Source organism: Globicephala melas, chromosome 10, assembly GCF_963455315.2.
Source record: "Globicephala melas chromosome 10, mGloMel1.2, whole genome shotgun sequence".
Taxonomy (NCBI): Eukaryota; Metazoa; Chordata; class Mammalia; order Artiodactyla; family Delphinidae; genus Globicephala; species Globicephala melas.
The window spans coordinates 61368259-61393702 of NC_083323.1; the positions used below are offsets into that span (position 1 = coordinate 61368259).

General features: G+C 44.2%; 1 protein-coding gene across 10 annotated transcripts in view; it reads right to left on the reverse strand.

Annotated features, from left to right (window-relative positions):
- The window catches only part of SLC4A8 (solute carrier family 4 member 8), an 84089-nt gene that overhangs the window by 11415 nt on the left and 47230 nt on the right, over positions 1 to 25444 (reverse strand). For 8 of the 10 annotated variants that reach the window (XM_070046532.1, XM_030835029.2, XM_060307028.2 and 5 more), the window contains 7 exons: positions 16043 to 16148; positions 15291 to 15452; positions 12306 to 12419; positions 9765 to 9926; positions 8607 to 8858; positions 5799 to 5867; positions 1909 to 2082 (listed from right to left, as the gene is read on the reverse strand). In XM_070046532.1, the coding sequence (XP_069902633.1) occupies positions 1909 to 2082; positions 5799 to 5867; positions 8607 to 8858; positions 9765 to 9926; positions 12306 to 12419; positions 15291 to 15452; positions 16043 to 16148 (1039 nt within the window). The remainder of the gene's footprint in view (positions 1 to 1908; positions 2083 to 5798; positions 5868 to 8606; positions 8859 to 9764; positions 9927 to 12305; positions 12420 to 15290; positions 15453 to 16042; positions 16149 to 25444) is intronic. The other 2 variants (XM_060307030.1, XM_070046533.1) reach the window with 1 other exon arrangement.

Here is a 25444-nt window from a genome sequence, read left to right on the forward strand (position 1 = left end):
AACATGGGTCACCAGGGGGTGAGAGGGCCTTGAAGGACCGTCTGGACTTCCTTGGATCCTCTGCCTACACATTTACTCACAAAATCCTTGCTTTATGCCTGCGGCATGGATCTCGAGCGATTTTTGTCTCTGCCCTCTGGCCTGGCTTGACACTCATTTTATAAATGAGGAAACTGAGGCCCAGGGAGAGAAAGTGACTCACCTAAAATCTGACAGCTAATTTCCTCCATGGAAACGACCAGGGATCTCAACTGCTGCTCCACTTTCTCCCCATGAGGGCCATTTCAGCCAAAGGAGAACCAATAATAACCCAGAATGACCTGCCTGGACTGACTGGTATTCACCAGCTAAATTTGGTGACTGGACCAGGCATGGGGCAAATCAGGCTAATTAAATTCATTTCTCCCTAATTTCAATGACTATTTTCCCAATAAAGCCAAAATTCATAGTATCCCTTCCAGGAGTTGCCAGGAATTTGCTATTTCTTTAACCAAACACTCAAGCCCTGAACATAACACCCAAATGCAGAACCCTACATGTATTCTGACAAAATTGAGACACCCATCAGGAGGGTATATATCTAGGAGATTAGGGGAAAAGGACCCCGAAGGTTCCTCACCCTTGAATATTCTCCCAGTAAGACAGAGTTCAAAAGTAACTAACTGAGTACCAGACATTACCCTCATTGGCTTTTCCCTTCTGAGGCCCACCCTTTGGGTAACTTTCAAAGAGTCCACTGAAATCTCAGCATCCTCATGACACAGAGTGAGCCAGAGACAGGAAGCCCTCAAGAGGACAAGATGGAACAGTGAGGTGGTCAGGTGGCAAGAATTTCATCATCACCCTAGTTTTAGAAAACAGGTTGTCACCTGTTGCTGAACCACACAGTTCAGCTTTCCTGGTCTCCTTTCCAAAGCACTTGCTTCAGTCAGAAAAGAGGCAAGGATGTCCCAGTCACTTATCAGTGCTAGACCAACCTCTTCCTCTTTCCCAGTGGCTTGAAATGGTGCATTTCCACCACTACAGACACTTCTGATTGCAGTAAATTCTAAATAGGAACCATATTGCTTTGAGGTAATATGCAAGTTACTGCAAACATGAAGAGTCCTCTCCATGTCAGATATATGAGAGAAAGAGAGAGAGAGAGAGAGAAAGAAATTCAGACAGACAGACAGGCAGACTAGTAGCCTTAAAAGTAAACATAGTAAACTACTACACACATGCTTCCACACCTCAAGGTCCTCAAAATAATGCTGCTCCTGCAAAGACCAACCAAAAAACAAAAACTCACCATCAGTAAAGGATTAATATCCAGAATATATAGAGAACTCCTAAAACTCAACAACAAAAAAACATACCACTTTATTTTAAAATGGGCAAAGGACTTGAATAGACATTTCTCCAAAGATGATATACAAATAGCCAATAAGCACATGAAAAGATGCTCAACATCACTAATTATTAGGGAAATCAAAACCACAATGAGATACCAACTCACACCCATTAGGATGGCTGTTATCCAAAAAACCCTGCCATGCCACAACATGGATGAACCTTGAAGACGTTATGCTAAGCGAAACAAGACAGTCACAAAAGGAAAAATACTGCGATTCCACTCACATGAGGTAACTAGAGGAGTCAAATTCACAGAGACAGAAACTAGAATGGTGGTTTCCAGGGACTGAGGGGAGGGAGAAATGGGGAGTTATTGTTTCATCGGTACAGAGTGTCAGTTCTGCAAGATGAAAGACCTTCTGGAGGTGGATGGTGGTGATGGCTACACAAACATTGTGAGTGTACTTAATGCCACTGAACTGTACACTTAAATATAGTGAAGATGGGAAGTTTTACGTTATGTATATTTTATCACTATTTTTTAAAATAAAGAATAATACCTTTTAAACTCACCATCATTGGAAAGACAATGGCAGCTGGAGATGCCTTGATGACCCAAAGCAGGATGAGGCAGGTCAGCTGGATGAGGGTGAAGAGGTGCACTTTGCGCAGCGGCACGTGACGAAGGTAGATGAAGTCTGGCTGGTGCTTTGCAGGCATCCCAAAGAGCTTCAGACGATCAAAGAACTGAAAGGAGGGAACTGGCATTTATTTTCAGGTGGTTTCTCTGGGCCTCGTTAATCCCATTCATATCTCTTAATATCACCTGCTCCGAAAGGTGGGTAATACCGTTTCTACCTGACAGAAGGGGAAACTGAGTCTCAAAGAGAACAGGTAATTTGACCAAGGTTGGTAAGTGACAGAGTCAAAATTTGAACCTATCTCTTCTAATTCTGGGTTCAGCTTTCTCTCTCCTCTCCCACACTCTAGCTCCTGAGACAGATCTTTCTCAGGGAGTGTTGAAAACAAAATAAGCAGTGGTATCTTTCTGCTTAAAAGACCAAATCTCTTATTTGTTCTTTGAGGAGTTTGGAGCTTTTTACTGATTATTTAAAGTAAAAAGATAGGGACTTCCCTGGTGGCACAGTGGTTAAGACTCTGCACTCCCAATGCAGGGGACCCAGGTTTGATCCCTGGCCAGGGAACTATATCTCACATGCATGCCGCAACTAAAAAGTTTGTGTGCCACAACTGAGGAGCCCACGTGCCTCAACTAAGGAGCCGGTAAGCTACAACTAAGGAGCCCACCTGCCACAACTAAGACTTGGTGCAACCAAATAAATAAATAAATAAAATGTTCAAAATATATATATATTTTTTAAAAAGTAAAAAAAGATGAAATCTCATGGGGCTTCCCTGGTGGCGCAGTGGTTAAGAATCCACTGCCAATGCAGGGGACACAGGGTCAAGCCCTGGTCCAGGAAGATCCCACATGCTGCGGAGCAACTAACCCCATGCGCCATAACTACTAAGCCTGCGCTCTAGAGCCCACAAGCCGCAACTACTGAAGCCCACCCGCCTAGAACCTGTGCTCCGCAACAAGAGAAGCCACCACAATGAGAAGCCTGCACACAGCAACAAAGATACAACTCAGCCAAGAACAAATAAATAAATAAATAAATTTATTTTTTAAAAAATGAAATCTCATAACATTCTGCATATAGAAAAAATGACCATCTTATATTATAAAAAGGAAAACAGAGACCCAGAGAGATTAAATAACCTGCCCAGGAGTTGGAGGAATCAGGCTCCCTGACTTCAGACTATACTACAAAGCTACAATGAACAAAACAGTACTGTACTGGCACAAAAAATAGAAATATAGATCAGACAGAACAGGATAGAAAGTCCAGAGACAAACCCACGCACCTGTGGCCACCTAATCCATGACAAAGGAGGCAAGAGTATATAATAGAGAAAAGACAGTCTCTTCATAAGTGGTGCTGGGAAAACTGGACAGCTACATATAAAAGAATGAAATTAGAAGACTCCCTGACACCACACACAAAAATAAACTCAAAATGGATTAAAGACCTAAATGTAAGGCCACATACTATAAAGCTCTTAGAGGAAATTATAGGCAGAACACTCTTTGACATAAATCACAGCAAGATCTTTTTCAATCCACCACCTAGAGTAACGAAGATAAAAACAAAAATAAATAAATGGGACCTAATTAAAAGCTTTTGCACAGCAAAGGAAACTATAAACAAAACGAAAAGATAACCCTCAAAATGAGAGAAAATATTTGCAAATGAAGCGACTGACAAGGGATTAACCTCCAAAATATACAAATAGTTCATGCAGCTCAATATCAAAAAAACAAACAACACAATCAAAAAATGGGCGGAAGACCTAAATAGAGATTTCACCAAAGAAGACATACAGATGGCCAAGAGGCACATGAAAAAATGCTCAACATCACAAATTATTAGAGAAATGCAAATCAAACCTACAATGAGGTATCACCTCACACCGGTCAGAATGGCCGTCATCAAAAAATCTACAAACAATAGGGCTTCCCTGGTGGCGCAGTGGTTGAGTCCGCCTGCTGATGCAGACGACACGGGTTCGTGCCCTGGTCCAGGAGGATCCCACATGCCGCGGTGTGGCTGGGCCCGGGAGCCATGGCCGCTGGGCCTGCGCGTCCGAAGCCTGTGCTCCGCAACAGGAGAGGCCACAACAGTGAGAGGCCCGCGTACCGCAAAAAAAAAAAAAAAAAAAAATCTACAAACAATAAATGCTGGAGAGGGTGTGGAGAAAAGGGAACCCTGCTGCACTGTTGGTGGGAATGTAAATTGGTACAGCCAGTATGGAGGTTCCTTAAAAAACTAAAAACAGGGCTTCCCTGGTGGCGCCGTGGTTGAGAGTCCGCCTGCCAATGCGGGGGACACGGGTTCGTGCCCCAGTCCGGGAAGATCCCACATGCCACAGAGTGGCTAGGCCCGTGAGCCACAGTCGCTGCGCCTGCGTGTCCGGAGCCTGCATGTCCGGAGTCTATGCTCTGCAACGGGAGAGGCCACAACAGTGAGAGGCCCGCATACCACAAAAAAAAAACAACTAAAAATAGAGCTACCATGTGACCGAGCAATCCCACTCCTAGGCATATATCTGGAGAAAACTATAATTCAAAAGGATGCATGCACCCCGATGTTCACTGCAGCACTATTTACAACAGCCAGGACACGGAAGCAACCTAAATGTCCATTGACAGAGGAATGGATAAAGAAGATGTGGTATATATATATATACAATGGAATATTACTCAGCCATAAAAAGGAACAAAATAGTGCCATTGGCAGAGATGTGGATGGACCTAGAGACTGTCACACAGAGTGAAGTAAGTCAGAAAGAGAAAAACAAATATCGTATAATATCGCTTATATATGGAATCTAGAAAAATGGTATAGATGAACTTATTTCCAAAGCAGAAATAGAATCACAGATGTAGAGAACAAACTTATGGTTACCAGGGGTGGCAGGGTAGGATGAAATGGGAGATTGGGATCGACATATATGCACTACTACGTATAAAATAGATAACTAATGAGAACCTACTGTAGAGCACAGGGAACTCTACTCAGTGATCTGGGATGACCTAAATGGGAAGGAAATCTAAAAAAGAGTGGATATATGCATACATATAGCTGATTCACTTTGCTGTACAGCAGAAACTAACACAACATTGTAAAGCAACTCTACTCCAATAAAAATTAATTTTAAATAAATAAATAACCTGCCCAAAGTCACATTAGAACTCCGTGCATAACAGTGACCACTAGACATTGTAAAATAACAAAGAGGAACGAGCCACCAGTATAAGAAGTGGCTAAATTATCAAATTATCTGGGTACCCAAGTTACCTCCTGATTCTCTCTGTTCAAAGGACTCAGAGGAATGAGTTGATGGATGGGAAAAGGCAGACTGTGACAGGAAGTAATACCTGCTTACTTGGAGCAGCTCCCACGACTCCCCAATCTCTTCACCAATGTACCCCCAGTTAAACCCGCCCCCCCCCCCGCCTCACACTTTAGCCTGGCACTAAACCTAGTGTTGTCCATGTGTGGAAGCCAGTTTAATTCTTGATCAACCTTTCAGATCTAAGTTTACCAGCATCTGACAAAATGTGTTTAATACATGCCTGATGATTGTCTGCTGAATAACTGACGAACGACTGGAACCATGACATTGAATCAGGCCACCCTGAAAGTCTCTGTGCACTCATGCCAACATGACCCTATTTTGCCCAATGCCCAAAGAAATGTCTAAAACAGCTGAAGCAGCAAGACTAGGAAATGGTTTCTCAAGAACTGGTTTGTGCTCCCCTAGGGAGGCTGTCTTTCCCTGGTCAGGACAGGTGAGCTCAACAAGAGAAGACACTGCCTGGCTGAACCATGCAATACCTGAATTCCCTGTAGTGAAGACACTCCCATGTAGAGGAAAACTCCGTAGAGTACCGGCATCGGGATAAACTGAAGACGAAAGGGCAGAAAGGCCAGAAATTAAATTTGGTATCATAGCACACTCAAGATTATATAAACTTCCAAATCTCCAAGAAGGAAGCCAAGTCACAAAATCACTGCATAGATGCTGCATTCGTTTCTGCTGCCTTTACGTGACTTAGAAGTAGAAGCAAAAACAGACGCTGACAATGATAAAAAATCATTTTGTTCGGAAATGAAATGATTACACGTAAGTGTAATTTGGTCCTGGTTAAATCATAGGTCTCACATCTTCTTCTCCCCATCTGGCTCTTCCTCCTCCAGGGAAATGGGCGCACACACACACACACGCACACGCACACACACGCACACGCACACACACACACATCTCTTTTACGGAACTGAAACGTTTTAAATCTTTTCTAATCGCAGAATCATCTCCTCAGGGATTTGGTGTATTTTAATATAGACTAATAACATTTGCTTTTTTACTAACCAGAGACTTGAGGGCAGGAGTGGGGAGGTTATCTTAACAGAGAAGGAATAATTTGGGGAGAAATATCAACATTACTCTACTGCATTTGACTATACATACTTACCACATTATATCAATCTAGGTAATTTTCAGAGCAACTCTATGAGGTAGAGTAATGAGGCCTATGGAATCAAGGCAAGGAAAGTCTTTTTGCAAAGACTAAACTCGACTTGCTTTTATTCTGAGGCTAAAGAACATTCCCAAACATAATTCTTCTTTGAACCAGAAAATCCCCATTGGATTTTACGTTGTTCCAGCTCTAGAGCGAGTAGACATCTCAATTTGGTGCTAACCTGGTTGGAAGAACTACTGAATGGTTTCCTAAAAGAATCCCCCTGAGACAGTTACAGGAAGGCCAGGCAGTGCCCACCACCAGGCCTTCATGGTTACATTCCCAGACGAGCAGCGACCTTTGGGCTCCTCCAGATGGCACCTAGACCAGAGGCACCTAGGGCTGGGGACAGACAGTAGAAGGGGGCAGGGCCATGAGGAGAGGTGGCAAGATTAAGTGGAAGGTAAGGGGACAGGAAGATGGTTCAGAATCCTTTCCCTCCTCTCCCACTTCTCACCCTTAAATAGCATTTGCAGTGCAGGCTGAGGTGGTTGACAATTCATCAAAAAGAGGGAGAAGGAGGCAAAGGAGATAAGTAAGTGCTCCGGAATGGTTGGGGCTTGCAGACAGAGCTTTCCTTTTGATTCTATTTTTCCCAGATGCAGGTCTTACACCCACAAAAAAATTTTTTTTCTCATTTTCAAGGTGGCTCCATCTGTCCCAAAATCCTCTTTTCACCCCACATGTCACACCAGCCACTGCCCATTTTTCTGTTCCACTTCACAGAAAAAAACCTCTTGAAAGAGTTGTCTGCCCACATGCCCTTTACTTCCTCACCACCTGTTTACTCTCCGGCCCCTGTCATTCGGCTTCTGCTCTATTGTTCCAATGAATCTGCTCTTGTCAAGTCCCGTTAGGCCTCCATGTTGCCAAACCCAATGGCCTTGATTTAGTCTTCATCTTTCCAGACAGTCTCTGACCAATCACTCCCCTTGCTTGGCTTCCCTGACATCACAGCCTGCTGGTGTCCCCCCTCCGCCGCCAGCAGCTCCTCTGAGCCTCTGTTGCTATCTCCTCCTCTACCCAACTTCGAAATATCGGCTCTCCTTAGACTCTGCTCTTCTCTCTAGTCCTCCTCTTTTATATCTACCTTTCTCCCTCAATCCACTCTTTTGGCTTTCAATACCACCGACGTGCTGTTGACTCCCACATTTATATTTTTAGCCCAGAAGCCTCCTCTAGCCTCTTCACTCAGATGCCTCCCAGACATCTCACTCAAATCTGACCACGCCCACCCCTTATAAAATCACTTCCTCCTTCATAACAGTCTTCTCCCTCTTAAATGCCATCACTCTCCACACAGATGGTCAAGTCAGAAACCTAGCAGGCATTTTGATGCTTCCATTTTCCTCACCCCATTCCATATCCAGTCGACCAGCAAGACCTTTGGATCTCCTCTGAGATATCTATGCATCCCTACTACCAACTTCCTCATCCAAGCCACCATCCTCTCTCACCTGTAACAGACTCACCAGTCTCTCTGCCTCTATTTTTCCTCAACCCTAAAAACTTACTCTCTAGATATCAGCCAGAGAGATCTTTTTAAAATACTAAATGGATCATGTCCCTCTCCTGTTAAAACCCTTCAAAGGTTACCTTTACCAGTGTCAGCAAGGCCCTGCGTGATCTGCCCCTGCCCACTCTTCAATCTCATCTCAATGCTCTTGCCTTAACTCAACACCCTTGAGCCCTGGTATCTCCTAGAACACATATCATCATTTCCCACCTCAGGGCCTGTCTAGACTGCTTTTCTCCCTTCCCCCACGCCCTCTCCCACCATCCATGGCATGGCTGGCTCCATCTCATCTTAAATACCATCTCCTTAGAGAGGCCTTCTCTGACCATAGTAACTAAAACATCTCCCCTTAATTCTCTATAGTACTACAGAGAGTCCCATATATTTCCTTTTATCCCACATCATATTCTGTAATTACCGTGTTTGCTTTCTTAACTAACCTTCTTAACTACATCTTATCTGTCTTATACCACTAGAATAAATTCCTTCAGGGCAGGTATCTGTACGTGTATCTGTTTGCCATAGTGCTGTATTCCCAGCACCTAACAGAATTCCTGGCACAAATCAGGCACTCAGTATTTACCTAATGAATGAATGAACGGTTACCTTTAATATAGCTGTCATGAAGACTGAGCAGCCCATCAGCACAAAGATCATAAGGCCTGTTACTCTCTGTTCTCGGATACCCAAGAATTTGGGCTGTTCTCCAGGGGCAGAGCACTCAGATTCCAGTTTGAGGCTGTTCACATGTGTGATGGACAGGACAGTTGCAGCCACAAACCAGGGCAGGCCCATGACGGAGCAGACACCCAGCATGACGGCCACCATCAGCAGGTCCAGGTGGTAGCCACATCCTTTCTGTAGGGAAACAGAGTCTCCGTCACCATCAGTGGGCTGGCTGTAGTGGGACATAGGACAGTGAGCTAAGAGTCTCAGGCCCAAAGCAGGAAGGAGTGTATGGATAAGAAGGAAGGGGTCCAGAGATTCCAGCAGAGTCTTCCAGCCCCTCCTGGTGTGGAGGGAACAGAGAAGAAAGAGAAACCTTAGCTGGTCTTACACATGCCAATATCCGACTTTTATTCAAGTGCCCCCAGATCTCACCCTGAGTCTCACATATTCAAAGATTCATCCTTTCTTGACAGAGTAAGCAGAGACCAAGCCACATCTTGACCATTCTAGAGGGTAGACCCTACAGGAGTCGGAGATAAACAGGTTCCCACAAACCCTCCCCATTCCTTGCCAAATACGGATGCTGCCTACTCTAGGGAAGAAAGGAATAGAGATGAGGCGTGAAGCCTCTCACTAATAAATGTACTGGCACCAACCCTGCCTCCTAGAATCCTTGGGCTCAAGGTTCAGTCTGGAAACCTCGATAATGCACATCAATGAGAGAATACCTGTTTCTAGGAAACAGTGGCCCAAGCCCTGACCTGAACATCAGGAACCTAAGCCCGACCCAGACCATGTGGCTACGTGGGGACCACCAGGAATTCTGCCCACCAACCTCCCTCACAGGTTTGAGAGAAGAGTAATGGACTCCAAGCTTCCTTCACATCATACAATCATGCTCTACCCTAGTTTCATCTCCAAACCAATCTTTGTCATTAATGGAGGGATTGGAAACCCCTGGAAACCCCATATGAGCTCCTCCCATGACTGATTTTATCCAGGTTCTACAGTTCCTGACCTAAACAGGCTTACCCTAAATTTTTAAAAAATATAATAGGCTGCCGTTATGAGTCCTAGGTCAGCACTTCTTGTTACCTTGAGCTTGTGTTCCTTCCTGTTAATGATGACAGCTGTGATCTGCTGGTCCATGAATATCAAGATAGTGCAGAGAAGAGCTGGGATAATTGCAGCTATCACAGTCCACCAGGGATTGGGGCCAATGGGACTAATAATCCACCCTCGATCATCCCGTGTTGGCTAAAGGGAAAAAACAAGATTTTTGTATTTCAAGTTAACTATAGTCATTAGGGCAAAACAGATCAAACGGAATCACAACAAGCACAATTCTTTTTATTCCTGAATGAGAATCCTTATAAAAATAAAAATAAAAAAAAGCATGAAACACAGGAAATCTATGGCCTTGTTCCAAATCCCCTTTTGAAAGACTCGGTCCCCAACTGTCAACTTCTTATGGAATATTCATTACTACTTCACTTCCTTCCCCTACTCTCCAAACCCCTGTGTACAGAAAAAGTGACTTTATCTCAACATTAGCCCAAGTAAAATATAATTAACAACAAAATCTGTTGTCAAAAAAGAACTTAGTGACTTCCAAAGACAAATATAAATAACTTTGATTATCCTCCTCACTGCTCCCCTCCAGAAGCCGTATAATGTATGTCTACAGAACAAATAAAGGCAACATAGAGCCAGTTACATGGAATTTCAGGGGACTGGTCCAAGGACCTCCTCCCATCAGCAGTGAAACAGGGGTCCAGGCACTAGAGACTTGAGAAAGGAGCCCAAGACTGCTGAACTTGGGGACTTGTGTGATCTAGGACTCTCTCTGATGTCCCTGTAAGACTACTGTTCATAAACCTTATTTGGGTGTTTGTAAAATTCCTAAACTCTCCTAGATCTCAAAAAAATGCTAAGGTACTCTGAGGAAGAAAAGTTCACTTTGTTTGGCGAGTAGTGATGGAGGATAAAAGGCCAGGGGTACAAATTGGCCCAGAATTCACCAAAACTCAATGAACAAAGCAAAGACTATCACATCCAAAGTATTTGGTTCCATATTGGTTATGACTCTAGGATTCAAACACTCTTCAATAATGTCACCAAGTCCCAAATTATGAATAGCTTAGGTTCCGAAAGTTTACAGAATCTGTGTTTCCTTAGTAACAATGTTCTAAGTGGTAGGTAAATTGTTAGGTCAACACAAAAACTTATTAAACCCTGACTGACATTACCCCATCAGTACTAGTACTAGCCTTCAGATTGGGTCTTGGTCACTGGCGGCCATGTGGTGTAATAGGGAAGAGAAGAAGGAAGAAAATTTCTTCTCTGCTTCCTGAAAGTGAGGCCTGCCAATGAGGAACACTTTCTTTGACATTCTCCCATCTCCCCTCTCGTCTCTCCTACCTCGCAGAGGCCTTCTTCCCAGATGTCCCAGAAATTCAGTGTCTTCTGACTGTCTTAAGCCTACCCATCAGGGAACATTTCCAGGGACTTCTTAATGCTCCCAGATTAGTTATTTTTACACAAAATCCATTCCTCCCGCAGGGTCAACCTCAGCCAGGTATTAGAGAAAAAGCTGACTGCACTCGTTCACACAAAGGTGAGAATGCCATATTCTAGGACGTATATATTTTCAAAGAGGGTGTTTTTTAATCCATCAATTTCTAACTGGTGGCATTTCAGTGAATTCAACAAAATAAAATTAAAATTTTTCAAGCAATATGGAAAAAGGTATTTTTAACCAGGCCTACTTCAGAGAGAGCGAGAGAGAGAAAGGGAAGACAAGGCCAACTGTGCCGGGTGTTTACAAGATAAAGGCCTACGTTCCAGTTCCCTCCTCCTCCCCAGCCTCCCCCATTCTCTCCTCTCCTGGTTCCTCTCTGGTCCCTGAGGACGCCCAGGTTTTCTCTCCTCTCCACCCTGCGGGGACCTACGGAACTGAGCTCAGCTCTTCCATCTTCTCAGTTTACTCAGTTAGTGCCCCCAAATTGAAATAGATTTGGAGTCCCCATGTTTTGATCATTTGTTTTACTTTTTTGTATTGGTTTTTGGATAAACAGTATAGATTATAGAGAGATATACAAACAATGGATGAGGGTTGAAGAGATGTCACGATTAGTCTGGTGGGGGCCCTAGACTGAGAATGAAGCTCCTGGGCCAGCTCACCTCCTCGTAGGGCAAGATTCCTGAGGGGCGGGACCGAGGCCGGCAAAGAGCCTTTTCATCCTTCCTGATACCCTTATACAGCTGATGCTCAGTGAAGTGCTGTTAACCGGACGTGTTCCAGAGACCCATATTTCCACAGTCTCTGGCATATATTTATGTAAATACACATATTCCATTGTTTTAAATCTTCACATATTAAAAACAATAAGTAGCATTAATGAAAATAAATAATAATTTTCACTCATTAAACAACGTTAGATGTTCTGACTTTTCTGACTTGAACTCGGCCAAGCCTGAGGAGTTTGCTTTTCTGAATGGTGAGGCAGGAGAGCAACGTTCAGGTTTAGAGGACTACACAATTCATGATCAGGATGGGGAAAGGCCTCTGAAATAACTTGGGACCAGATTCTATGAAACTCCGTAAGGGCATCAAGTACCCTGAGATCTGTTTACCTTGAACACACTGGGAACTTGAAGCTTTGGTGATGGGATTCCAATCAAAAAATCAACAATCACCATTGTGAAGATAGTGAGGAAAACAGCAAAGTCACTCACCGTGGAGCGGACCTGGCACAAGAAAGGATTGGAGACGTGTTTCAGTAGGTTAAATATGATAGAAAAGACTCAGGTGTTGTAAAAGGCTTAAACATCCTCAGAAGAATGCTTTAATTTTATGGTTCAATTAATACAAGCATTTTTAAACAACAGGACACTGTTAACATGCCCAAATTCATCCCCGAAGTGTGGATAGGACGGGGGAGAATGAATCCTCTGACAAACTCTACTGGAACCCACTCCAAACTCTGAGGAGTTCTGTTTAGAGCATCTAGGCCAAGCAGTTAGAGAATAGTTCTGAGAACTTGGGATTAGATTTCCTGGGACCAGCAAGGTCCAGCTGTGCCAGCTGAGAACCTCACAGCAGCACCACTCCTCTTCTCTCTCAGACCCAACATCGAGTCCATCTGCAAGTCCTGTTGGCTCTGCCTTCAGCTCATGCCCAGAATCTGAGCCCTTCTCACTGCCCCCACGGCTTCCACCCAGATCAAAGGCACCAGCGACTCTTGTCTCTATAGCTGCAGCAGACTCCTAACCCTGCCCCTGTCCTTATTTAAAGCTGCTGGAGGGACTTCCCTGGTGGCGCAGTGGTTAAGAATCTGCCTGCCAATGCAGGGGACACGGGTTCGAGCCCTGGTCCAGGAAGATCCCACATGCCGCGGGGCAAGTAAGCCCGGGCACCACAACTACTGAGCCTGCGCTCTGGAGCCTGTGAGCCACAACTACTGAGCCCACGCGCCACAACTACTGAAGCCTGCACGCCTAGAGCCTGCTCTCCGCAACTCGAGAAAGCCCACGTGCAGCAACGAAGACCCCATGCAGCCAAAAATAAATAAATAAATAAATTTTTTAAAATTAATGAAAAAAAATAAAGCCGCTGGAGTGATCATTCAAAACACAAGTCAGATCACATCACTCCTCTACCCAAACCCTGAAATGGCTCCTCATTTCACTGAATTAAAAAACCCAGAGCCCTTCTTGGCCTGTGAGGCCCGCATGCACTGGCATCTTTACTGCTCTGACCCAGCTCCCCACGCTCCCTGGCTCACTCACTCTGCTCCAGCCACACAGACCTCCTTGCTGTTTCTTACTCACGCCAGACTCACTCCCACCTCAGGGCCTTTATACTTGCTCATCCCTCTGCCTCAACTGCTTTCCCTCCAGGTAACCCTGTGGGTAGCTCCCTCTTTCACGTTCACTCAAATATCACCTTCCCCATCGGATCTTCTCTGATGCTCCTCCTTAAAAGTGGTCACCACCCTCCATCCCAGCACTTCCTGTACTCCTTTCCTACTTTATTTTTCTCCATAGCACTTATCACCATTTTGTCCCTTAGGGGACTGACTCTCCCACTCTACAGTTTAGTGTAGCTTTAATAAAATACAATGCCCCTCAAATGCCCAGTGCCCACCTTAATCCGAACTTCCAACGAGACAGAACCAAATATATCTTAGCCCCATGTAACATCACTGACACCTTCATCTGACTTTGCTTTCCTTTGAAACCTGAGGTTTCCAGCTCCCTTTCCCTGGTTTTGTTAGTTCTCCTCTGAATGTTACATAAATTCTCTGAAAATGTAGCTGCCCCACCGTGAAGCCCATCCTGACCAGCCTGGGGCCCAGGGCCCGTCTCTCCTCTGAACTCCTATGGCCCTTATGGCATCTAACTATTTACTACTGTCTCCTATGGGCATGGTTGCTTCATGGGTTTCCCTTTCCTATCTGATGGCAGGGACCATATATTTTTTAAAATCATATAATAGCTTTATTGAGATACAATTCACATGTTTTACAGTTTGTTTTATTATTTATTATTTTTTTATTGAAGGAGAGTTGATTTACAATGTTTCAGGTGTACAGCAAAGTGATTCAGTTCCATATATATATTCTTTTTCAGATCCTTTTCCGTTATAGATTATTACAAGATACGGAGTAGAGTTCCCTGAGCTCTACAGTAGGTCTTTGTTGTTTAATCTATTTTGTATATAGTAGCGTGTATGTTACAGAGGTCATATTTTAAACTTCTTCTGCATCCCCCGTAGCACTCGACCCGGGCCTGAGCAAGTAGTCAGTACACAGCTGCCACTTGTTCACAGTTCGTCCAGACCGGAAACACGCCCCAGAACTTACTCCATACGTGCCTCCCTTAACCACTGTGCAGGCTGACTGACGTCTGATGAAAACACGTCTGTGTTTTCATCGTGAACGTGTGCACAGTAAATGCCTCAGCCACTGAGCCCTCACCCATTCACACATCCTGCTCTGCAAAGGCGCCCAACTGAAGACTCGCACACGCAGAAAAACCGCCACTTCCTCCTGATTGATCTCCTCCTCAAAGCAAAGACCCCTTTAGCCACTCTACGCTTGGCCTCTAATTCCACCCTGCCCAAACGAGTCACGACACAAATAATGCCATCTGCGTCAGGGAGAGACGGCTGAGGCTTCAAACCGTCATGCAGACCAAGTCAGCGATTTCATAAGCTATTGCCAGAGCCATCCCAGGGAGGAGACTCTAGGGTCCCCTACACACACCTCAAGCAATCATCCCAATTTACTATCTTCAGGAGCCAGCTCCAGCTGCTGCTCGCTACCTGCCCCAGCAGGCTGGAAATGAGACTTATCACTCTTAGAGAACACGATGACCACCTTAAACTCACCTGACACTTTTCAATCAAAACCTCTTAAGTATTAACCCCTCATCCCACACCACACATCTATGAAAGAGGCTGCTGGACACAGGAAGAAGAGAAGGCCACGCCCTCCAAAATCAGGTCATTTGGAGCTCGGCGCCTGCCAATCCACTCACAAGCACCACGGAGGCCTAGAACAGGCTCTGTTATATTAGAAGTCTAACACGAAAGAAATGCAAGAGCGTGCTACCTACTCTGGTTGGGAAATAGCGGCTTGTCTTAAATGTCTTCAAGGTGCTGGAGAGGATGAAGGTGGTGAAGAATAGAATGCAGGACCAAAAGAGCACATCGGGAGTATAGGGTCCATGGTGGCCACACACAGAGCCCGTGAACTCTCCATGCATCTCCTGGCACTCCTGAAGGAACAGGCATTCCGGGTGATGAAAGGCAGGCAGGAGGGAGGACACAGCTGCTGAGTCCACCAGCACCGTCATCCCACGGCTGCTGGGAAGCTCAGGCTGCCTGCAGCATCTACTTGCCCTCCATGTAGTTGTGGGGCTCTTGCTTGCAGGTAAGGGTGACTACTTAGAGTCCTAACTAAAACACTTTTGTAAAGGAAACCAAACTGTCTCAAGAAAACACGAGGTTCTAGGAGGGCCCTAGTAATCTGTATTATTTCTATTACAGAGGACTTCCAAACTTGAATGTTCTTCGAGCCCCACAAAACCTGGATGTGGCCCCCTACCCTCTCTGATTTCATCCGCCCACATCCTGAGTGCAGGGTCACTGGGTGGGATCGTGTGGGAGAGAAGAGAGAGGTAGTCCTCCTTTCCCTTTATGCAGAGAGAATTTTGAAGGGGAAAGGAAAGTCAGTAAGAATAGTTTAAAAAAAGCTTTATTTCTGTAAATGCCAGAGCTTGCTGAAGGGCTACCCCACTCCTACCTAGAAGGTCCCCTTAAACCTGGTGGTCACAAGACCGAGCCGCCTGGCAGCACCCAGACTTACACTAACAGTCAGGTTGGCCCAGTGGACTTCTGTTGTCACGATGTTGTGGTCCTTCCAGTACTGTAAGGTGTGATTGTTTGGGTTCTCTGGGAGAGTACACCTGCAGCTGAGGGGAGAAGAAAAAAGATTCCTAAGGGAAGTAGCCAAGTATTCAATTAAATATTTCTAGTCATGACAGGGCTACAGGCACTGCCAAAGCCCACATTATTTCTCCTTTGCCCACTTCAGATCCCTGAGGTTGGTCCTATTCATTGAGACCCAACCATACCCTGATTTTTCAGTCAATCGTTACTAAAACTGGGCTCAAGTCGGCATGCGGGTCTTGGGTTAAATTGTGCTGACAACCAAGTTTGGCATCTGACGTGGTAGTTTCCTTGCTTAGTTTGTATCTCTTAGCCTCTTCCTATGAAATTCACTCTACATGGCAAGGAGGACCGGATACGCCGTTCAGCTCTCAACAGCGTCCCCAAGCCTAAGTATCTTGCTCCTTAAACCTGCATCACATTCTTGCTCTAAAAATCAGAGCCTCTTGGAATTATATAAGACAGAAGCTACATTAGCCCTGGTAATATCCCACTATCTTGACCATTCCCTGGCTTCCCCCGGCCTCGTCTTGCATCCAAACCAGAGCAGACCAGACCTGTCCCACTGGCCACCATGTTGCTTCCTAGTCCCAGCATGCTTCACTCCTGAACTGCCTCCCAGTATACTCAACTGATACAGCCATTCCCACCAACTTTGTTTCATCTCTGATTTTAATGAGCATGCCTTCTAAGGATATAGCATCACAGAATTAAAATTCAAAAAGATCTCAATAGGTAATAACCATAGGAGGAAATCAACAAAATGAAACTAGGGAAAGCCATAAAGTCCTACATTTAGGTATAAAAAAATCAATTCCAGACTTGGAAACAACAAAGATGTCCTTCAGTAGGTGAATGGATGTACTGTAGTACATCTAGACAATGGACTATTACTCAGTGCAATAAAGAAATGAGCTATCAAGCCATGGAAAGATACAGAAGACCTTTAAATGCGTATTACGAAGAGAATGAAGCCAATCTGAAAAGCCTACGTACTGTTTCATCACAACTATATGACATTGTGGAAAAGGCAAAACTATGGAGTAAAAAGATCAGTGGTTGCCAGGGGCTGGGGTGATGGGGAGGGATAAATATGAAGAGCACAGAGGATTTTTAGGGCAGGGAAGCTATTCTGTAGGACACTATAGTGGCAGATATGTCATTACACATTTGTCAAAACCCACAGAATGTACAATGCCAAGAGTGAACCCTAATGTAAACTCTGGACTTTGGGTAATTATGATGTGTCACTGACTGCAACAAACATGGCACTCTGGTGAGGGATGTTGATAGTGGGGGAGGCTGTGCGTGTGTGCACAGTGGGTGTGTGGGAACTCTCTGTACTTTCGGCTCAATTCTGCTGTGATTCTAAAACTTGCTCTTAAAAGATTAAGTCTATTTAGGGACTTGCCCGGTGGCTCAGTGGTTAAGAATCCGCCTGCCAATGCAGGGGACACGGGTTCGAGCCCTGGTCCGGGAAGATCCCACATGCTGCGGAGCAACTAAACCCGTGCGTCACAACTACTGAGCCTGTGCTCTAGAGCCCACGGGCCACAGCTACTGAAGCCCGTGCACCTAGAGCCCGTGCTCTGCAACAAGAGAAGCCACCCCAATGAGAAACCTGCGCACCGCAAAGAAGAGTGGCCCCTGCTCGCCACAACTAGAGAAAGCCCGCACCCAGCAATTAAGACCCAACGCAGCGAGGAGGAGCTTCAAAATGGCGGAAGAGTAAAACGCGGAGATCACCTTCCTCCCCACAGATATATGAGAAATCCATCTACACGTGGAACTGCTGCTATAGAACACCCACTGAACGCTGGCAGAAGACCTCAGACCTCCCAAAAGGCAAGAAACCCCCCACGTACCTGGGTAGGGCAAAAGAAAAAAGAAAAAACAGAGACAAAAGAGGGAGCTGTGAAGGAGGAAAGGTCTCCACACACTAGAAGCCCCTTCACGGGCGGAGACTGCGGGTGGCGAAGGAGGGAAGCTTCGAAGCCGCGGAGGAGAGCGCAGCCACAGGGGTGCAGAGGGCAAAGTAGAGAGATTCCCTCACAGAGGATCGGTGCGACCAGCACTCACCAGCCCGAGAGGCTTGAATGCTCACCCGCCAGGGCGGGCGGGGGCTGGGAGCTGAGGCTCTGGCTTCGATCGGAGCGCAGGGAGAGGACTGGGGTTGGCTGCGTGAACACAGCCTGAGGGGGGCTAGAGTGCCACGGCTAGCCGGGAGGGAGTCCGGGGAAAAGTCTGGAGCTGCCGAAGAGGCAAGAGACTTTTTCTTCCCTCTTTGTTTCCCGGTGCGCGAGGGGAGGGCATTCAGAGCGCCGCTTAAAGGAGCTCCAGAGACGGCGCAAGCCGCGGCTAAAAGCGCAGACCCCAGAGACGGGCATGAGACGCTAAGGCTGCTGCTGCCGCCACCAAGAAGCCTGTGTGCGAGCACAGGTCACTGTCCACACCTCCCTTCCGGGGAGCCTGTGCAGCCCGCCACTGCCAGGGTCCCGGGATCCAGGAACAACTCCCCCGGGAGAACGCACGGCGCGCCTCACGCTGCTGCAACGTCACGCTGGCCTCTGCCGCCGCAGGCTCAATCCGCATGCGCACCCCTCCCTCCCTCCGGCTTGAGTGAGCCAGAGCCCCCAGTCAGCTGCTCCTTTAACCCCGTCCTGTCTGAGCGAAGAACAGACGCCCTCCTGCGACCTACATGCAGAGGCGGGGCCAAATCCAAAGCTGAACCCCAGCAGCTGTGCGAACAAACGAGAGAAAGCGAAATCCCTCCCAGCAGCCTCAGGAGCAGCGGATTAAATCTTCACAGTCAATTTGATGTACCCTGCATCTGTGGAATACCTGAATAGACAAAAAAATCATCCCAAATTGAGGAGGTGGACTTTGGGAGCAACGATATATTTTTTTTTTTTTCCCTTTTTCTCTTTTTGTGAGTGTGTATGCGTATGCTTCTGTGTGTGATTTTGTCTGTATAGCTTTGCTTTTACCATTTGTCCTAGGGTTCTGTCTGGCCATTTTTTTGTTTGTTTTTGTTTTTTGTTTTTAGTATAGTTTTCAATGCTTGTTATCATTGGTGAATTTGGTTTGGTTGTTCTTTTTCTTTCTTTTTTTTTAATTACTTAAAAAAAATTTTTAATAATTATTTTTTGGTTTTTATTTTAGTAACTCTTTATTTTATTTTATCTTTTTCTTTCTTTCTTTTCTCCCTTTTATTCTGAGCCGTGTGTATGAAAGGCTCTTGGTGCTCTGGCCAGGTGTCAGGGCTGTGCCTCTGAGGCGGGAGAGCCAAGTTCAGGACATTGGTCCACCAGAGACCTCCCAGCTCCACGTAATATCAAATGGCACAAATCTCCCAGAGATCTCCATCTCAATGCCAAGACCCAGCTCCACTCAACGGCCAGCAAGCTACAGTGCCGGACACCCTATGCCAAACAACTAGCAAGACAGGAACACAAGCCCACCCATTAGCAGAGAGGCTGCCTAAAATCATAATAAGGTCACAGACACCCCAAAACACACCATCAGACGTGGACCTGCCCAGCAGAAAGACAAGATCCAGCCTCATCGACCAGAACACATGCACTAGTCCCCTCCACCAGGAAGCCTACACAACCCACTGAACTAACCTTAGCCACTGGGGGCAGACACCAAAAACAAGGGGAACTATGAACCTGCAGCCTGCGAAAAGGAGACCCCAAACATAGTAAGTTAAGCAAATTGAGAAGACAGAGAAACACACAGCAGATGAAGGAGCAAGGTAAAAACCCACCAGACGAACAAATGAAGAGGAAATAGGCAGTCTCCCTGAAAAAGAATTCAGAAAAATGATGGTAAAGGTGATCCAAAATCTTGGAAATAGAATGGAGAAAATACAAGAAACGTTTAACAAGGACCTAGAAGAACTAAAGAGCAAACGAACAGTGATGAACAACACAATAAATGAAATTAAAAATTCTCTAGAAGGGATCAATAGCAGAATAACTGAGGCAGAAGAACGGATAAGTGACCTGGAAGATAAAATAGTGGAAATAACTACTGCAGAGCAGAATAAAGAAAAAAGAATGAAAAGAATTGAGGACAGTCTCAGAGACCGCTGGGACAATATTAAACACACCAACATTCAAATTATAGGGGTCCCAGAAGAAGAAGAGAAAAAGAAAGGAACTGAGAAAATATTTGAAGAGATTATAGTTGAAAACTTCCCTAATATGGGAAAGGAAATAGTTAATCAAGTCCAGGAAGCAGAGAGTCCCATACAGGATAAATCCAAGGAGAAACATGCCAAGACACATATTAATCAAACTATCGAAAATTAAATACAAAGAAAACATATGAAAAGCAGCAAGGGAAAAACAACAAATAACACATAAGGGAATCCCCATAAGGTTAACAGCTGAACTTTCAGCAGAAACTCTGCAAGCCAGAAGGGAGTGGCAGGATATATTTAAAGTGATGAAAGGGAAAAACTTACAACCAAGATTACTCTATCCAGCAAGGATTTCATTCAGATTTGACAGAGAAATTAAAACCTTTACAGACAAGCAAAAGCTAAGAGAATTCAGCACCACCAAACCAGCTTTACAACAAATGCTAAAGGAACTTCTCTAGGCAGGAAACACAACAGAAGGAAAAGACCTACAATAACAAACCCAAAACAATTAAGAAAATGGTAATAGGAACATACTTATCGATAATTACCTTAAATGTAAATGGATTAAATGCTCCAACCAAAAGACACAGACTGGCTGAATGGATACAAAAACAAGACCCGTATATATGCTGTCTACAAGAGACCCACTTCAGACCTAGAGACACATACAGACTGAAAGTGAGGGGATGGAACAAGATATTCCATGCAAACGGAAATCAAAAGAAAGCTGGGGTAGCAATTCTCATATCAGACAAAATAGACTTTAAAACAAAGACTATTACAAGAGACAAAGAAGGACACTACATAATGATCAAGGGAGGATCAATCCAAGAAGACGATATAACAATTGTAAATATTTATGCACCCAACATAGGAGCACCTCAGTACATAAGGCAAATACTAACAGCCATAAAAGGGGAAATTGACAGTAACACAATCATAACAGGGGACTTTAACAACCCACTTTCACCAATGGACAGATCATCCAAAATGAAAATAAATAAGGAAACATAAGCTTTAAATGATACATTAAACAAGATGGACTTAATTGATATTTAAAGGACATTCCATCCAAAAACAACAGAATACACTTTCTTCTCAAGTGCTCATGGAACATTCTCCAGGATAGATCATATCTTGGGTCACAAATCAAGCCTTGGTAAATTTAAGAAAATTGAAATCGTATCAAGTATCTTTTCCGACCACAACGCTATGACCCTAGATATCGATTACAGGAAAAAAATCTGTAAAAAATACAAACATGGAGGCTAAACAATACACTACTTAATAACGAAGACATCACTGAAGAAATCAAAGAGGAAATCAAAAAATACCTAGAAACAAATGACGATGAAAACACGATGACCCAAAACCTATGGGATGCAGCAAAAGCAGTTCTAAGAGGGAAGTTTATAGCAATACAATCCTACCTCAAGAAACAAGAAACATCTCAAATAAAAAACCTAACCTTACACCTAAAGCAATTAGAGAAAGAAAAACAAAAAAACCCCAAAGTTAGCAGAAGGAAAGAAATCATAAAGATCAGATCAGAAATAAATGAAAAAGAAATGAAGGAAATGATAGCAAAGATCAATAAAATTAAAAGCTGGTTCTTTGAGATGATAAACAAAATTGATAAACCATTAGCCAGATTCATCAAGAAAAAAAGGGAGAAGACTCAAATCAATAGAATTAGAAATGAGAAAGGGGAAGTAACAACTAACACTGCAGAAATACAAAGGATCATGAGAGATTACTGCAAGCAACTATATGCCAATAACATGGACAACCTGGAAGAAATGGACAAATTCTTAGAAAAGCACAACCTTCCAAGACAGAACCAGGAAGAAATAGAAAATATAAACAGACCAATCACAAGCACTGAAATTGAAACTGTGATTTAAAATCTTCCAACAAACAAAAGCCCAGGACCAGATGGCTTCACAGGAGAATTCTATCAAACATTTAGAGGAAAGCTAATACCTATCCTTCTCAAACTCTTCCAAAACACAGCAGAGGGAGGAACACTCCCAAACTCATTCTACAAGCCCACCATCACCCTGATACCAAAACCAGACAAAGATGTCACAAAAAAAGAAAACTACGGGGCAATGTCACTGATGAACATAGATGCAAAAATCCTCAATAAAATACTATCAAACAGAATCCAACAGCACATTAAAAGGATCATACACCATGATCAAGTGGGGTTTATCCCAGGAATGCAAGTATTCTTCAATATATGCAAATCAATCGATGTGATACACCATATTAACAAATTGAAGGAGAAAAACCATATGATCATCTCAATAGATGCAGAGAAAGCTTTCGACAAAATTCAACACCCATTTACGATAAAAACTCTCCAGAAAGTAGGCATAGAGGGAACTTACCTCAACATAATAAAGGCCATATATGACAGGCCCACAGCCAACATCATCCTCAATGGTGAAAAACTGAAACCATTTCCACTAAGATCAGGAACAAGACAAGGTTGCCCACTCTCACCACCATTATTCAACATAGTTTTGGAATTTTTTGCCACAGCAATCAGAGAAGAAAAAGAAATAAAAGGAATCCAAATCGGAAAAGAAGAAGTAACGCTGTCACTGTTTGCAGATGACATGATACTATACATAGAGAATCCTAAAGATGCTACCAGAAAACTACTAGAGCTAATCAATGAATTTGGTAAAGTAGCAGGATACAAAATTAACACACAGAAATCTCTTGCATTCCTATACACTAATGATGAAAAATCTGAAAGTGAAATTAAGAAAACACTCTCAGGGGCTTCCCTGGTGGCGCAGTGGTTGGGAGTCCGCCGCCGATGCAGGGGACACGGGTTCGTGCCGTGGTCCGGGAGGATCCCATGTGCCGCGGAGCGGCTGGGCCCGTGAGCCATGGCCGCTGGGCCTGCACGCCCGGAGCCTGTGCTCTGCAATCGGAGAGGCCACAGCAGTGAGAGGCCCGTGTACCGCAAAAAAAAAAAAAAAAAAAAAAAAGAAAAGAAAACACTCCCATTTACCATTGCAGCAAAAAGAATAAAATACCTAGGAATAAACCTAAGGAGACAAATGACCTGTATGCGGAAAATTATGACACTGATGAAAGAAATTAAAGATGATACAAATAGATGGAGAGCTATACCATGTTCTTGGATTGGAAGAATCAACATTGTGAAAATGACTATAGTACCCAAAGCAATCTACAGATTCAGTGCAATCCCTATCAAACTACCACTGGCATTTTTCACAGAACTAGAACAAAAAATTTCACAATTTCTATGGAAACACAAAAGACCCCGAACAGCCAAAGCAATCTTGAGAAAGAAAAACAGAGCTGGGGGAATCAGGCTCCCAGACTTCAGACTATACTACAAAGCTACAGTAATCAAGACAGTATGGTACTGGCACAAAAACAGAAATATAGATCAATGGAACAGGATAGAAAGCCCAGAGGTAAACGCACGCACATATGGTCACCTTATCTTTGATAAAGGAGGCAAGAATATACAGTGGAGAAAAGACAGCATCTTCAATAACTGGTGCTGGGAAAACTGGACAGGTACATGTAAAAGTATGAAATTAGAACACTCCCTAACACCCTGCACAAAAATAAACTCAAAATGGATTAAAGAGGGCTTCCCTGGTGGCGCAGTGGTCGAGAGTCTGCCTGCTGATGCAGGGGACACGGGTTTGTGCCCCGGTCCGGGAAGATCCCACATGCCGCGGAGCGGCTGGGCCTGTGAGCCATGGCCGCTGAGCCTGTGCGTCCGGAGCCTGTGCTCTGCAACAGGAGAGGCCACAGCAGTGAGAGGCCCGCGTACCGCAAAAAAAAAAAAAAAAAAAAAAAAAAGGATTAAAGACCTAAATGTAAGGCCAGACACTATCAAACTCTTAGAGGAAAACAGGCAGAACACTCCATGACATAAATCACGGCAAGATCCTTTTTGACCCACCTCCTAGAGAAATGGAAATAAAAACAAAAATAAACAAATGGGACCTAATGAAACTTAAAAGCTTTTGCACAGCCAAGGAAACCATAAACAAGACGAAAAGACAACCCTCAGAATGGGAGAAAATTTTTGCAAATGAAGCGACAGACAAAGGATTAATCTCCAAAATTTACAAGCAGCTCATGCAGCTCAATATCAAAAAAACAAACAACCCAATCCAAAAATGGGCAGAAGACCTAAATAGACATTTCTCCAAAGAAGATATACAAATTGCCAACAAACACATGAAAGGATGCTCAACATCACTAATCATTAGAGAAATGCAAATCAAAACTACAGTGAGGTATCACCTCACACCGGTCAGGATGGCCATCATCAAAAATCTACAAACAATAAATGCTGGAGAGAGTGTGGAGAGAAGGGAACCCCTCATACACTGTTGGTGGGAATGTAAATTGATACAGCCACTATGGAGAACAGTATGGAGGTTCCTTAAAACCTAAAAATAGAACTACCATACGACCCAGCAATCCCACTACTGGGCATATACCCTGAGAAAACCATAATTCAAGAAGAGTCATGTACTACAATGTTCATTGCAGCTCTACTTACAACAGCCAGGACTGGAAGCAACCTAAGTGTCCATCAACAGATGACTGGATAAAGAAGATGTGGCACATATATACAATGGAATATTACTCAGCCATAAAAAGAAACGAAATTGAGCTATTTGTAATGAGGTGGATAGACCTAGAGTCTGTCATACACAGTGAAGTAAGTCAGAAAGAAAAAGACAAATACCGTATGCTAACACATATATATGGAATTTAAGAAAAAAAAAATGTCATGAAGAACCTAGGGGTAAGGCAGGAATAAAGACGCAGACCTCCTAGAGAAGGGACTTGAGGTTATGGGGAGGGGGAGGGGTGAGTTGTGACGGGGCGAGAGAGAGTCATGGACATATACACACTAACAAACGTAGTAAGGTAGATAGCTAGTGGGAAGCAGCCGCATGGCACAGGGATATTGGCTCGGTGCTTTGTGACAGCCTGGAGGGGTGGGATAGGGAGGGTGGGAGGGAGGGAGACGCAAGAGGGAAGAGATATGGGAACATATGTATATGTATAACTGATTCACTTTGTTATAAAGCAGAAACTAACACACCATTGTAAAGCAATTATACCCCAATAAAGATATTAAAAAAAAAAAAA